General features: G+C 43.7%; 1 protein-coding gene across 1 annotated transcript in view; it reads left to right on the forward strand.

The window, feature by feature from the left end:
- GPR158 (G protein-coupled receptor 158) overlaps positions 1–15405 on the forward strand; it is a 385566-nt gene that overhangs the window by 324100 nt on the left and 46061 nt on the right. Inside the window, exon 7 of the mRNA XM_014608949.3 lies at positions 3619–3857. Within this exon, the coding sequence (XP_014464435.2) occupies positions 3619–3857 (239 nt within the window). The remainder of the gene's footprint in view (positions 1–3618; positions 3858–15405) is intronic.

The following is a 15405-nucleotide window of genomic DNA, read 5'->3' on the forward strand; positions in this document are numbered from 1 at the left end:
AGGCAGTTCTCTGCCAGCAGCCAAGGTGGAAGGAGCTCTCCTAGGGGAGGCAAAGAGAAGAGGCCTGACTGCAAGTTCAGCTTCTGGTAATGTTAAGGGACAGAGCACACCCTGTGCGGCTTGAGTTATGTTATAGCCAAGGGGCTTGCATTTTTGATTTCTGTTTATAAAATTAGTGGTTTGAGTGAGGCTATTGGGGAAGGAGGAAGCCTCATTGGGGGCCTACTACAGTGTAGGGGCCCTGGCGCCAGAGAGGGTGCAGTGTTTGGGGGTGAACTGACCCCGGTGTGGGCACAAAGCGAGACAGGGCTGTGGAGAGCCCAGTGACAACCCGAGGCCGGGTGAAATCAAGGCCTCAGTGGGACTCTGTGGGAATACCATCTGCGAGGCTTGGGGCATTGTAAAGGGGCGGTTTGGAGCCACGCATATAGCCCATAAGGCTGGGGGTGTTCCGAGACATCCATTTTGGAATGGACCCACAAGGGGTCTAGGAACCCTATTTATTATAATCACATCAAGACGTGGTGGGTGAGAATAGAGGGTGCCCATTGGGCTAAATTGGCACAGTCGAGGGGCCCTAGGGGTAACACGGCCATCCTTGGGGACCCCATCCCATGACAAACCTCCACCCAGAATACCCTGTGGCCCACTGGCTAAGACAGGCAGAGGAAGAACCTGAACATCTGTCTCCAACCTCCTGAAGTATGTTCTCCAATGTCTGAGCTTGGGAGTAAAAGAACACCTCTAACAGAAATCTAGCCCTATTTTTCTTAGAAGTACACATAACAAAACATTTCATTTCAGGTTACAAGATACCTTTCATAGTGAGCAAAGTATTATTTTTTTGTCAGAAAAAAATCAAACATTTAAATTTGGTTCAATCTGAATGGTTTTTTTTTCTTTTTCTTTTAGTCCATTACTGAACTGAACAAAAAAAAATCAATTAGTTGAACATTCACTTGGAAAAGCATTTATAGTCAACACTTACCAGCTTGGTATTGGATTCATCACAATCAGAAGACATTTACATATTGGCTTTCAGTATTAACTCCAAGACCTGGCTTTGTAAAAGTACCTAAATAAATAAATTCTATTTTTTCTAGTCATTTTTCTAGTCCTTCTTGTATTGTTTGTGGTAAGATTTCCATAATTCTAAAAACTTCATCTAATTCACAATAACATATTTTTCTCACATTTGGCCTATAGTTGCAGAACCTTCATGTTCTTGCAGTTTTGCAGGAAAAGTATGTATCTGCTTCCCCTCATAGGATCTCACTGGTATTCACCTTGCAAGGCAATAATTCTTTGATCATGCTGATTTTTTTAGGAATTGCAGCAAGTACCGTCAGAAAATTTTTATCTAGCCTACATCTAGCCTGTCTGAAGTCTTTGGGAACCTGCATCAAACATAAAACACTTACCATCTGTAGAACACCTATCAAACAAGGAAAGCTTAAGAACTGTGGCTCCCTATGGTATAGCTTTTGGGAGGGAAAAAGCTGAGTAATATTGAACTTACCCCGATCTCTGACTTCACTTAATGCAGACTGTGAAGGTTGTATTTATAGTCAAACGATGATTCACTGTTATGGATATGGAAAAGCTCCAGTACTTCTGCCTTCAAAAGCACTATTCCATTCTTTGTTTGAAAGGTAGCTCCAGTTATATCTACCTTCTCCTCTGAAAATGTAACTGTTAATCTTTATGTGCCTGAGTAAGATCAGGGATCACTAAAATATGACTCAAGACAGAGGATTTTTTGTATTTACAATGCAGAAAAGTTTCAGAGCTAATTAGTGGATTTAGAAACACAATTTCATTTGACAATTAATTTTCAGATTTGCTAGTTAGCTTTGAAAATCTCAGTTAGCATCTATAAGAAGTTTTGTGATTCTTTTGCTTTACCTGTGGCGAGTTAGACAGTCTGCATGTAGCAGAGCACACCCTAAATCCCATTCCTAGCGTCCCAAATGTTGATGTGCCCCACACAGCAGCACCACACCTTTGTATGTCAGTGAATTAGGCTTATATTTATTTATCTTGGAAAATAAACTGTCATTAAATGGCTTTGTTCTCTGCTATCTTCTGAAGATTTGTATTTTAAAAATTACTTTAAAAAATTGTGCTAGATAACCAAAAATGACCCTACAGCAGTGCCCTCCAACCTTTTTATGGTGAAGATCACTCTGGCACCGCAGAAACTGCCATCTCCTGGCCCCTATCCTGCCTCCACCCCACTCCCGAACAAGCCACCTGGGCTCTGACCTCACTCACCCAGCTCAGCCCAGGCAGCAGGAATGGTGGCTCGGCTCAGCCATTTGCATCCTGCCACTTCTTATTGTGGAGCCTCTGACAGACTGAGATCAACTGTCAGAGGCCCTGCGATCAAACAGTTGATCAAGACTGACTGGTTGGTTACCACAACCCTACAGAATGAATTAATTTATACTGCACTAAAGAATAGTTTCCAGAGAGTAAACATGCATTCTGTGTTCCTTCTGAGGGTAATGATGGTAAAATAGTGATTAGGAGAATTTTTCTTTTAAGAACTGATGAGGGGAAATCAATCTGTTGTAATATTATGTACAAGCAATCAGAAGCTGTGTGTTGCATAATTGGTGCCACCAGTTATTACTGTATGCCGCACTGTATACCAGTGATTTGCAACCAGAGTGCCACAACACTATGGGGTGACTTGCAATCCTTTCAGGGTGGGATGCCACACAACGTTTCCACTCTTGGGTGTGTAAACACAATTCACAAGATAAACTCAGTGATTTCAAAACAATTCTGACCTGTTGTGGACTTTCTGAGGGTTTTTTTCCATAATCAAAAATGGGTGAAAACTATGAGCTAGCATTTTCTGAGGGGTATCTTGAGCCTAACAAAGGGTGCCTTGTATCTAAAAAGGTTGAAAACCCTGCTCTGTATAGTGACTTATTTTTATAGGGATGGCTTGTGCAAAGTTAATTGTGTTCCTGTAGTTTAGCATAGATATCCCCTGAGTGAGAAAAATATGAGGCTTTAACATTGGATCTCCAAATATGCAGCTTTTTAATTGGGCACTTCCTCTAGCAAACCCCACCATGATTACTTCCATAGGGACTGGGATATTCTTGGAAGCAGTGTACTCAATGAAAAGTGTATTTAAGTATTTTTGACTCTGGCACTTGGTACAGTTGGGGAGGAGCAGTGTAGCAACATCAAAAGGAAATGAAAATCTTGGACCTATTGTTGCTGATTAGTGGAAATGATGTCCCCCTTTCCAAAAATAGCAAGCTTCCATTAAAATTCAGAAGACACAAAATGACTGATACCATAGCATGTAAATGAGTGTCAATAACAAATATTTTTATAATGTTATCTATTATTGATGCCTGGTGGTCTCTGGTCAGTAACCAATTTATTTGAAATAGATATTTAAAGTAATATGTATTTATTTAAGAATGAAATTATTTAAAAGATCAAAATTTGAATACTGTTAACACAAATACATTTGATGGTTTTCTATATTCATGTAGTGAAATAAAATGAGACTCAAATTTCTCTGTGAGAAAATTAGTGCTCACTTTTAAGTCCTGGATCCTATTTTTTGTTTTATTTTATTTTTTGTTTCAGGGTTTTGAAGGTATTCCTGTCCCGAACTGCTCAACGCATTCCATACATGACAGGTGGCCGAGTGATGAGGATGCTGGCTGTAATTCTCCTGATAGTCTTTTGGTTCTTGATTGGCTGGACTTCTGCAGTCAGTCAAAACTTGGAGAGAAATATTTCACTCATTGGCCAGGGTCAAACATCGGACCATCTCATCTTCAATATGTGCCTCATGGACCGCTGGGATTACATGATGGCTGTTGGTATGTTGGCTTTCTGGTTTATCCTTTATTTTTTTCAAATTAAACTAATTTAATTGGAAAAAAAACCCTTAAAAGCATAATCAGACTTTATTACCTCCCCTGAAAAGCAGCTATGGGAATAAAATGTTGACATACATGATTTTAAATGAAGAGAAAGATAAACCGCAATTCAGAATGTTGAGTATTGTCTATTTCAAAGGTTTGTAACCTTGACTAAAACAATGACATGATTGGATGCTCAAGAAAATCAGAGCTTCAGAAGAAGAAAGGCTGCATCTATCATGCACTTTTAAAAATATGGCTAGTAAACTGAGAAAATATGTGTGTGTTTGGGGATTTTTTCCCCGCTCCTACTCCACCAGAACTGGAGAGATCACACTTGTTTGCCTCTAAATCCAGTGGATTGCAGTTTCACACTCATAGGCAAATGTTTATTCAAGTGATATGTGTCAAAATTGCTGTTTTATTTATTTATTAGGAATGTGATAATGTTTGAGACAGACTATTGAGGAAATGACAACTTATCTGGTTTTATTGCACTTGTTGAAAGGGAAAGGTATCACAGTTTCATTGTGTTGTTATAATGGGCACTAGGCACAGAGTACCCAGGACTTGGATATCAATACATAGGGCTACCTACCAATGTCTAGAAACCCTTAATATTTTCACACCTGTTTTATCATTCAAATGCTGCAACATGCAGAGGGCAGAAATCTATACTTGCTCTAATGGGTATTCTAGCTCTCTACCTCTTTACTCTTCCCCCTTTTCCATGTCAGCCCTCTATCAGTAAAGTTCTGCAACTGAGTGGCAAGGAAGAGGTGCTTTTTGTTGCTCCACAGGAGTAGTGAAGAGGTGGATTGAAGCAGGCTGTTGGCTATAGGAGTGGCTTCTCTAAGCAAGCTGAAGCTTGGTGCCATAGAAGCACACAGGAAGGTAGTCCAGAGTAAGATAGAGTAGTTCAGGAGGAGTCAACCATTCCTCTTGTACCTTGTTTCCAAGCTTCAGCAAGCCTGAATGAAAACTAGACAGTGGAAGTATCCTATGTCTTATAATTTTGCATCCCTACTCAAGCCACAGTATATGTGCAGATATGTTTATACAGATGTGATCAGTAAGCTGTGAATCAGGATCACAAGTAGCAGAATGAATATATTACAGATTTTTGTTGTCAGTGATGATCTGAAATTGGATGTATTTTTAAAACCAGGAGGTTTCCTCTCTCACTGGCAGGAGATATAATACATAGTGTAGTTATTGCACTCAGTTGTATCATTGGACTACTCATTATTTCATTTTGTAAATAAACACATAATTGAAGATATTTGATTACAAGTCATAACACATGAAAACAACATATTCTATTATAAAAAATATCTAGTTTCCATTTAAATTGAGTGGAATGTTTCACAGAATGCCAGTGAGGGTTCTGTAGCAGCCTTCATAAAACAAAATCCTAGTAATATGACACCTCACATTTGCACTCCAGTGCCAAATCTTTGTCAAAAAGTGGAAAGAGAACTGTCAAGTTTGCAGATTAGCAAAGGGAGAATTAACCAGGTTCTTCTGTAAAATCATAATGAGTTGAAGCCTTTTTCCTAGTAGATTATAGAAATAGGGCTTATAGAGTACCTTCCACAATAAGCGTTCTATCCTAACCCTTTAGGTACAGTAAATGTTTTACATTTTAAGTTTACATTACATTTGACAATATGTAATGTATATTTAGACCAAGACTACACCTCTCAATTCCTGACTCCATGCCTGCACTCAGATATACACTGATGAGAAAAATTAAAATTCAATGAATCAAATTCTGTTTAAATTATTGTATAACTTAATCTTCCATGAGCTTAGATAGTGGTGAGTGTCCGTGATTGGCTTATGTGTAGCTTAGACTCTGTTTCCTCTTTGTTCTCTTTAGTGTCACAGGTTGTGACACTTACCGTGCTGACATATGTGGTGACCCCACTGTAATTTGTGAAATTTCTTTTTTTAGAGAAAGATCCAAGGGCTTGAGAGAGAGAGTCATCCAGGAGCATTAGATTTCCTACCCTGAACACATCCTGTCTCTGTTCCTGAAATGGCAGATTAGATTCCTAGGATAAAGCAGGTAGAAACTAAGGGCTCTCAGGGAATTTGAGATCAAAGTGTAGTGGTACATTTTAGGAGAAATTCCTAGCAACTGAATATATCTTGGCAAGAGGTCTATAAGAACTGGTCACTAACTGCATCTTAAACTTAAGAATACAGTTTTTAATCAGGTCAATAGGTTAGCGAGTACCTACTTCCTCTGACCTTTTTGTCAGGGCCTTCTGGAAATTCTCCTGTTGGCCTATTTCATTCAGCCCACTGGCTGAGGGCCTGAAGTCATTCTCTATGCCCAGGAACAAATGAAAGACCAAGACTTGGTCTCATGGCAAAGCTGAAGTATGGGTTCTTATCTGTCCAGTCATATACATCATCCATTGGATTGCTGTGGAGCCCAAACTATGCATATAACTTCTTGCCCCTCCAAGGGTGCATTTGTTTACCAGAGCAGAAGTCTTTCCTTATCTAATTATGACTATAACCCTGTCAGATGCTAACTTTAGGTGATTTACCCTCCTAGCTATTTAGGCTTTGGTCTTCTCCCAGGTTTGAAACTCATTGTTTAGGGAGTGACACCTGAAAATCATTATTCTATTATTCAATCCTGACCCTATTATTACTTATACAAGTACATTTATGTCAAATACCAAGATTCATATAAACATAAGCATGGTAAGGCTGAAAACAGCTTGACATTACCTGTACATAAGAGTTACTGATATACATACCATATCAGTAAAACAAACTCAAGAAAAGATGAAGAACATTTTACAAATACCATACACTATTGTAGTTTCATGATGGACTTCTTTGTAGTTACAGCTTGACTCCAAATAAACTATAGTTTTCAGTCCTCAACACTTCTATAAATCTGGCCCAAGATGACCCATGCAGAGTACTCGGAAAATGAGGGAAACACAGATTATGACCACCAGAGATAAATGTGATTTAAGTGATCTATGAAAAAGCAGAGAGAAAATCCAGTTTTCTAGGGTGGCATCAACCATGAAGCAGAAGGCAGGATAGATTTGCACCTTCTAAACTAAGTAAATCAGAGATCGATAGCATAAGCTTTTGTAAGCAGCAGGTTTAAGATGCTGTTGCAGCTTCATGTCACAGATATCGTGTCTATCCTGCCTTTTGCCTGATATTAGACTAACACGACTAACTATCTCTCTCTGCTCATGAGACCATCCTTTTTCTTGCAATTCATTTTCTCATTAACTACTTCCCTTTCAACTTCTGCAACAAATGATGTGCTGGCCTTAAATACAACAGCTCCTTTTGTTATACAATGCTGATTCACCCACAGAGCACAGTTCATCCCATACCCAGAATGAGGCTGAGCCACTGTACTTTTCATTTACTTTTCACTGGATGAAATGGATCAATAGCACTAGGGAAGTTTCTGCCCCATTAGGAGAAGTAGTCCAAGCACTAATCCAGAGGCACCCTTTCTTCCCATCCATTTCACTGAGCTATATACTCTCTAGCGTGTTCTCTTTTTCCTGGTTCTACAATTCTCCTTCTCTTGGCTGCCCATGAGGTCTGCTTCAAATGAAAAATACTTTTCCCAGTTAAAATTACAAGGAAGACTTCATATGTACAAATCAGTTTCTCATTGGAAGCAATGGCTCAGACTAGAACTCAAGATCCCTTCATATCCAAGTGGAGCAGCCATCCTGGGTTTCCCATTTCCTGTGTAAGTGCCCCAACTAGGCTATTGATCTAAAACATGAGAAGGTTCTTCTCCTTGTACCTAACACTTGTGTCATAGGTTTTTGTCAAACTACAGTTTTAGGGTTTACTAGGCCTGTGGCAGCCACGGTTGAGGTTTGGGCTCACCCTCCTGCCTGGTGGGTGGAGCTAGCTTTATCTGTGTTCTGGCTGGAAATTCCAGCCGCAGGGCTCCATGCAATGATCTGCAGTTTGCCAAGCCAGTTGCTTCTGGTCGTATGGCACTTTTGGCCCACCCCCAGGCCTGCCTACAAATTTTGCCCCCTCAAACACAGGAGGCACCAGTCATCCCTGCTTACTGTGACGCAGAAGCATGGTGAAAGGCTACCTAGCCCCACTGTTTACTCTAACATTGTCACGGCGGGGTCCTCACGGAGGGCCGTGATCTCCTTGAGGCCCTCTCACCGCGCTACTCCGGCCCGAGGGCACCCTCCATTCTCGCCCGCCACATCTTGATGGAATATATGTAATAGGGAGGCTGCCTTGTGTTTCCTCGGGCCTGTCAGCTCCTGGACCCCTCGTGGGTCTCCCCGTATAATGGGCGCTACCCAAACGCCCTAGCCTTATGGGCTATGCGTGGCTCCTACCTCCCCTGATACCACGCCCCAAGCCTCGCAGATGTAATGGACGTTGTTCGGTCTTTACGCCCGCTTCCTGGGCCTCCTCTCTAATGTGGCCCACTCTGGGCTCCCTCTCTCGTGCCCTGCCGGTGTGGTTCCGCTCAGGGACTCTCTAGCGGGCCCCGGCCCTTCCCTGGCCAACCGTACAGCTACCCTCCCTGACTCTGGCTCCCTGTGCTGCTACTCCCTGTCTTCTCAGGGGCAACCGCAGCGCCCTGCCTTGGTCTGAGGGGGATTGCCGCACTAGCCTGCGGCCGGGCTCGCTATGCCCGTGCGCCCACACTAGGCTACCCAATAATACACAAGGGCGTTCCCCCTCTCTGGGGGCTCGCCGCGCCGCACTGGGCTACTCAATAATACACAATGGCGTTCCCCCTTTCTGGGGCTCGCCACGCCCGCACTGGGCTACTCAGTAAGACCGCCCCTTTCCTGGGGCCAGGGGCTATGTTCCCCCACACGCAATCCGGGGTCTCGGTCCCCATCCGCAACCTACGGGTTGCGCCCGTGACCCACTGGCCGCGCTCCTCGCCGCCAGCTGCTCGCTCAGTGGCGTGCGAGCTGCGCCTTCCCTGGCGCTATACAGGGGGCTATGTTCCCCCACACGCAATCCAGGGTCTAGGTCCCCGTCCGCAACCTACGGGTTGCGCCCACGACCCACTGGCCACGCTCCTCGCCGCCAGTTGCTCATACACTGGCGTGCGAGCTGCGCCTTCCCCAGCGCTATGAACAATAACACGCCCTCCTGGCGCTAGGGCACCCCACACTCTCTGGGGTCCCTGTGATTGAGGCCTCCTCCAACCCCTACAGCCTCACCCAAGCCTCCGGGTGTAATAATACAAACACAAAGCAAAACCACAAGCCCCTAGGCTGTAACACAAATGCAAGCCGCATGGCCATAACTCATCATCATAGCTCAAGCCTCCAGGGCTATCATGAGCTGTACTTGCGACTTAGGCTCCTTCCTATATCTCAGACAAGGGAGCTCCTGCCTCTCCAGCTGCTGGCAGAGAACTGCCAGCCTGGCTTCGGCCCTGGGCTTTATAAGGGCCAGGCCCTGCCCCCTACAGGCAGCTGGCTCCACTTAGTTGCTCCAGCAACCCACAGCTGTGCTCACTTGGTTCTGCCAGGGCTCTCTCCCTGGCAGTTTCTCCTCTCTTAGGAGTAGGCACTAAGGTGCCCTGAGACAAACATTATTGTGTGATACTTCCCTATCCTGTACCCTTCCCCAAGACTCCCCTCTTTAACCAATAAAGCTCTCCACTATTACAAGTGTGGTGAACTTGCGGGGAGAGGAGTCGGGTATGCCTTTGTGTCCCCTTCGTTTGACTGACTAAGGGAGGCTACTTTTTGTGCGTCAGGCTAAAGGAAGCACCCCAAGTTCTTGCAGTAGGTCAAGCACCCTTGAGGTCTACAAGGCCTGTGTACCCTAGGGGGGAAGGACCTGGATACAGACCCCTGGGTGGTGGCAGCGGTTACCCCGGGCTTGTGGGTGTGCTCCAGGAAGGGGGGTGGCCGGACATGAGGCACCCCAGGAGAGGCATTCAGAGCTTGGTAGGTGGTCGGGGCACAGTGAGGTGGATCTGTCAGTGCAGGAGCACCCCCTACTGATCCGCCATACAGGGCAAGTGCACAGCACTGTTCCTGCCTGCTTAGTTGGCAAGTGGATACTTGTGCATTCATGCTGCACCCAGAATTAAATCTCAAACTGTGCCCTAAATGGCACTTACCCAGATGGGTAACTGCTATGTGGGCACATAAAGTGAAATAGGATCTGGCCCTAAATGTGTTGAAGAAAAAGCATCTGACAACATAACAGTGTTCTTCCATAGCTAAGAAGAGCAACTGTATGAAAAGTTCTGGCCTGGAGCATGTTCAGTGCAGATGAAATCTTTGGAGAATGTAAATGCAAACTGTAGCAAGTCTCTTTTGACTATGTGCTGGTCAGAATTTCAAATCTATGCTTCAGCATGCGGATGTTAGAATTTCTTTCAACCAAGCAGTTATAAGACTTTTTAACATGGGAAGAACAATGCATTTTTCCGTATTATTATCAAATATAGTTGAACTCTTCAGCAGAAACATTTGAAAAAGGTTTACCCAGAAACAGATGGCCAACTTGGACAATTTTACATTGACAGGTTAAAATTAACTTGTCCCCCAATTCAGGGGTCAGCAATCCCCAGCACATGTGCCGAGCATGGCACACAAGGCCATTTTGCTAGGCATACCACTGCCAGCCTGGGCTCTAAGCAGCTGCTGCCAGCCACAGAGCCCAGGCTGCTCCCAGCAGGTGGCTGGGAGGCTGCAAGCCCTGCTGTAGGCATACTGGGCTCTGTGGGCTGGCTGCAGCCAGGAGGCTGCAAACTGCTGCTCTGGGCTCAGGCATGTTGGCACTCTGGCACCTTCCAAGGTAGACATTGTGGTTTTTTAAGCACTCCAGCCAAAAACTGTTGCCTACCCCTGCCCTAGTTGGTGCTCAGTGGTTGCCAACCAAATGGCAGCCAGGGATGGTCACCCTTCCTGCCCTCCCTTTTTCTGTCCCTCTGAATGTTCCCCCTTTCCTAAACTACTTTTTGTGCTGCTCCAGTGTTTTTCATCCCCTAAGCCACGGGTGCTCAACCTACAGATTGTGGACAAGATCTGACTTATGGTGTGAGATCATTTGGCTGGCAGGGTCCCCCATGGATCCAGAAATTTGGCAGCAGGGGAACAGTAGCACCGTTCCACAGCTGCTAACTTTCCAGACCCATAGGGAGCCTTGGGCTCTGCATGCTGGATCAGGCACCCAGTCCCAGCATGCAGGACTGGATGAGGGTGGTATCAAGGAGCCAGGGCCCCATCCCAGTGTGTGTGGGGGGGGGGGGGGGGAGGCAGTTCCAGGCTCCCAGGACCCAATCTCTGTACATGGGGGTGGTGCTGGGCCCCCAGGGCCCAGTCCCAACATGTTGGTCCCAAACCCTGCACTACTCATCTAACCCACAAGGCCAAAAGGTTGAGCACCCCTTTGCTAAGGATTTTTTATGTCACTGGCCTTTGGGTGATTGTACCTCTCTATTTGGCATTGGTTAGGCTTCATCTAGAGTATTGCATGCAGTTTTACTTCCCAGTAAAGGGATTGAAATGCAAGTCATATGAGGAGAGTTTGAAGGAGATAGGCATGTTCAGCTTGTGGAAAAGGTGCTTAAGAGAAGACATGATAACAGTCTTCAAATTCCTGAAGGGCTGCCATGAAGAAGATGGAAAACAACTTTTCTCTCTTCCTGGAGAGAATAAGACATGGACTAATGGCTTGAAGTTACTGCAAAATAGATTTCAAATGAATATCAGGAAACACTTCTTTGCTGTTAAAACAGTCAGTGGAATAGACTGCCTAGGGAAGGTGTGAACTCTTCATCATTCAAGGTGTTCAAGAGTTTGGACAGCCACTGGTCAAGGATGATCTAGGCATAGCTATACCCATAGCAGAAACAGGCATTTCTCTGTTTCTGGGCTTTACTGTGTTGTGTCAAGGTTGACTGTGGGGTTTTGGTAAGAAATTAGGCAATGGATTTGTATGGGATGGTTTGGATAAGGATGATCCTGCCTTAGGCAGGGCATTGGACTAGAATGACCTCAAGGTTCCATCCAACCATACTTTTCTATTTTGTCTAGAGCCTTTTTAGGATTTTTCTCTGTAGTGGTGGTGTAATGGTCCCAGGGCTCTGTTTTCACATAGTTGCTAGGGGTACCCAGTGGGAGGGGAAGAGTATTTTGCAGGTGTATACAATGGCCAATGGGAGCCCATGGGCCATGGTGTCCCCATGGTTCTACAAGGTCCTGAAAAGCATCCAGGAGAAATACAAGCTGCATGACACTACCCTAGCAACCATGGTGAACCACCACAAGATATAGGAGGCAGTAAGGGCAAGAGACATCATATCACCTGTGGACTTTCAACCTGGTGACAACTGCCAGACTGTGTGGGAGTGAACAATGAGTGATAGTACTGGAATGGTGATCTGTGTGTAGGTATGCAGTGCAAACTGTGTAATGAGACTACAGTAGTTTAACAGTCAAAGTATGTTTTGATCTGCCAAGTGAACCACAGTGGTCACTTGACAGGTTGTTAGTCAAGTGATATATAGATATAATATAAATAAATATTTTTGCAAAAACAAATGTGGTATATTCCCATCAGCATCTCGGTCTCTTTGGCTAAGATTAAATGCAGCATTTTTGGCATGAAGGGGGGACGGGGGTGTCAGGGCTGGCTTTGGCCCTCCTGGTACCAGCCTGATATTGCAGTACCTCTAGGCCTGGTGCCAGTTCCCTGCAGAGGAAACATCTGCCCACTTTTTTAGAGGCCACACACACATACACAAAAAAAGGTTCCAACCAGCATTTTTGGCACCAGGGAAGGGTCTCAGAGCTTGCTCCAGCCTCTCTGACTGCTGGCCTAGTATTGCAGTACCTCCAGGCCTGGTGCCACACATGCACACAAAAGTTCCCATCAGTATGTTTGCTTAATATAGTCCATGGGTTTTATAGTCATTCTCAGTGTTGACTGCATTTAATCGACTTCATAGTTGATTTCCATTAGTGTGAAAACATACTGCTTTTTACAGCAGTTTAAGGGTAAATTTCCTTATACATGATTATAAGAGGAGGGGCTTTTTCCCATGGTGATTGGAGGGAAAAAACCTTGTCTTATATTCAAGTATATACAGTATGTTGCATATACACTCTCTCTCTCTTTCTCTCATCTATGCCTACCCCTGCTCCCACACCCACAGCATGTTATTCCCATCTGAATTCAATGGATGTTGTGCCTGAATAAGAATGGTAGGAGCTAGCCCTTTAGAATTAATGCTTGCCACATATATCAGTGTATGATTAATTAGTGTATTAAAATGATACATAGATAAGTGTAGCTTGGTTAAGAAAGGTAGATAAAACCTGGGGAATTTAGAATGAACTAGGAAATCAGAAGCCAAGTAAGAGGATTATAGTTCTTTGAAATATGCAAAAATCCTTTCAGTCAATGAAAAGGAAGTTCTAATGTGAAATAGGGTAGTGCTCCAGGTGGGAAATAGAGTGCAACAAAGCAGGAAGAGACTGTTCTGGCAAGGAGAACAACAATCTAGGATGTGGGGCTTTGGTTGTTTGGGATTTTTTTTTCTTTATTTTAAAATTGTATTCACTTAGGTCTCAGTAGTCAGTTTGAACACAGTCCATTTAGGACAGAACAGCCAGCTTTCCAGATTCATAGATAAGTTAATTTTAGTAAACAGAGCATGAAAGAAAGACAATTAATAGAGCAAATAAAATGCAGATATAAAATGACAGCTATGGTCAGGCTGTGCTGTATTCTGTCACCAGTGTCAGTAGTCGGAAGAAAAGATGAGCTAGGCGTAAGTGAAAGGGTTCTTCTCTTGCAAATAGTTTGCACTTTATAATTGCCTGATAAGTCTATGGCAGGTCACCCTGGGGAACAGGTGCTAGGTACACATTGTAGTATGGTATGTTACAAACAAATCACCACTGGGCAATGTTAGATTGTTTACATTTATAAAGGACACCATTTTCTTAAATTTGCTGTTTTTAAAAATTACATAGGAACAGCCTGATGAGTTGTTGCATTCTTGCCTATATGCTTTTAATGTTGTGCTTTGCTTTATTTTTTGTCTGTTTATTTTTGGCGTGCAGATAAATGTTTGAGGGGGTGTTTAGAAGGCCATTGTAAGCACCAGCATGAAAGCATGCATATGAATGTGGAGCATGACCCAAGGGAGCTGTCCTCAGCCATGCTCCAGCACAGAGCTAGTTCCACCTGAAGGCCTTTCCCAGGAGGACAAGAGCACCTGCTCCTGAGGAAGCTATAGAGGAGAAGGATAAAGCAAGGAGACCTGAAATAGCTTATCACTTCCCCTACTGAGTCAGGGAAAAAAGAAAACTCATGGGATAGTATTTCAGTGCTTCGCAAATCTAAATGAATTTATTTTCAGAATGCTGTGAAGGCAGGGAGCTAGGGTTGTCCCCATTTTATAAATGGGGGATTGAGGCATATGGAGTTCAACATTAGTGAGTGAACTAACTTTGGGGTGAGTATTTTGAGCACTAATTCTTCACCGTGTTTTGCATTATGTAGTATTATAAGATCCTATTAACTTACCATGTCGATGTGAATACCAATACAAACCAAGGACCTCTTACTGGACAGCCAGCAACTGGTAAATGCATAATTAGTGACAATCTGTGAAAAGTTTGGCTTAAGTGATGATTTGCCCAGCATTATATGGAAACTCTGTAGCCCAGATAGGGACATAATTCAGTTATATAGGACAGGTGTCTACTGTATTCAACACTCTCGCAGAGTGTTTCATATGCTCGTTGCTCCACATCATATATTGTTGCCACCTCTCTCCAGCAGTCATATGGTTCTTATTTTTTTCCCCTCACTTCTCATCTACAAACATTCTCCTTCTCTAACCAAAGATGGGCTAGCACTTTAAATGGGGGGGGGGGAGGAGCCAAATTTTCTTCTCGCTCCAGGAAGTGAGAGAGTTGATCATCCCAACTTTCTTGCCTTTCTTTTCCCCTGCCTTCCTCCACAGTTCTATGCAATGATCCAAAATGCAGGGATCAGCAGAATCAGCAAAAGATGCTTGGAACTTAATCTGTCCCTGGTGATTTGGTGTTGAAGGACACAAATAGACAGGTCATGACCACCAGCAATGGCTTTGAACTCCTAAACATTTTGCTGCACTCATGTACACTCTTATGAGTGTACATGCTCTCTTTTTTGAAAGCTTTTGGGGTAGACACCAAGGGTTAATGGTGACTGAAATAAACCATCACACATAACACCACTGAAAAAAGAAATATCTTTTCTTAACTTCAGATGTCAGAGGATTGGGCTGAAGTAGACAACAAACACTATAACTTAGAGTTACTAGCTCAAACCTCCTAAAAGACTCACAATTTACTTGGAGGATTTAATAGAGAAAGAATAGAGGTTATTGGTAGGAACATTTAGGAGTAGTGGCCAACTATTGCGGCTCCAGGCTATCTTTTAAAAAAAGCCTGCTCTGAAGCCTCTCCTACTAACTAGCCTACTCATA

Source organism: Alligator mississippiensis, chromosome 5 (assembly GCF_030867095.1).
Source record: "Alligator mississippiensis isolate rAllMis1 chromosome 5, rAllMis1, whole genome shotgun sequence".
NCBI classification, from domain to species: Eukaryota; Metazoa; Chordata; order Crocodylia; family Alligatoridae; genus Alligator; species Alligator mississippiensis.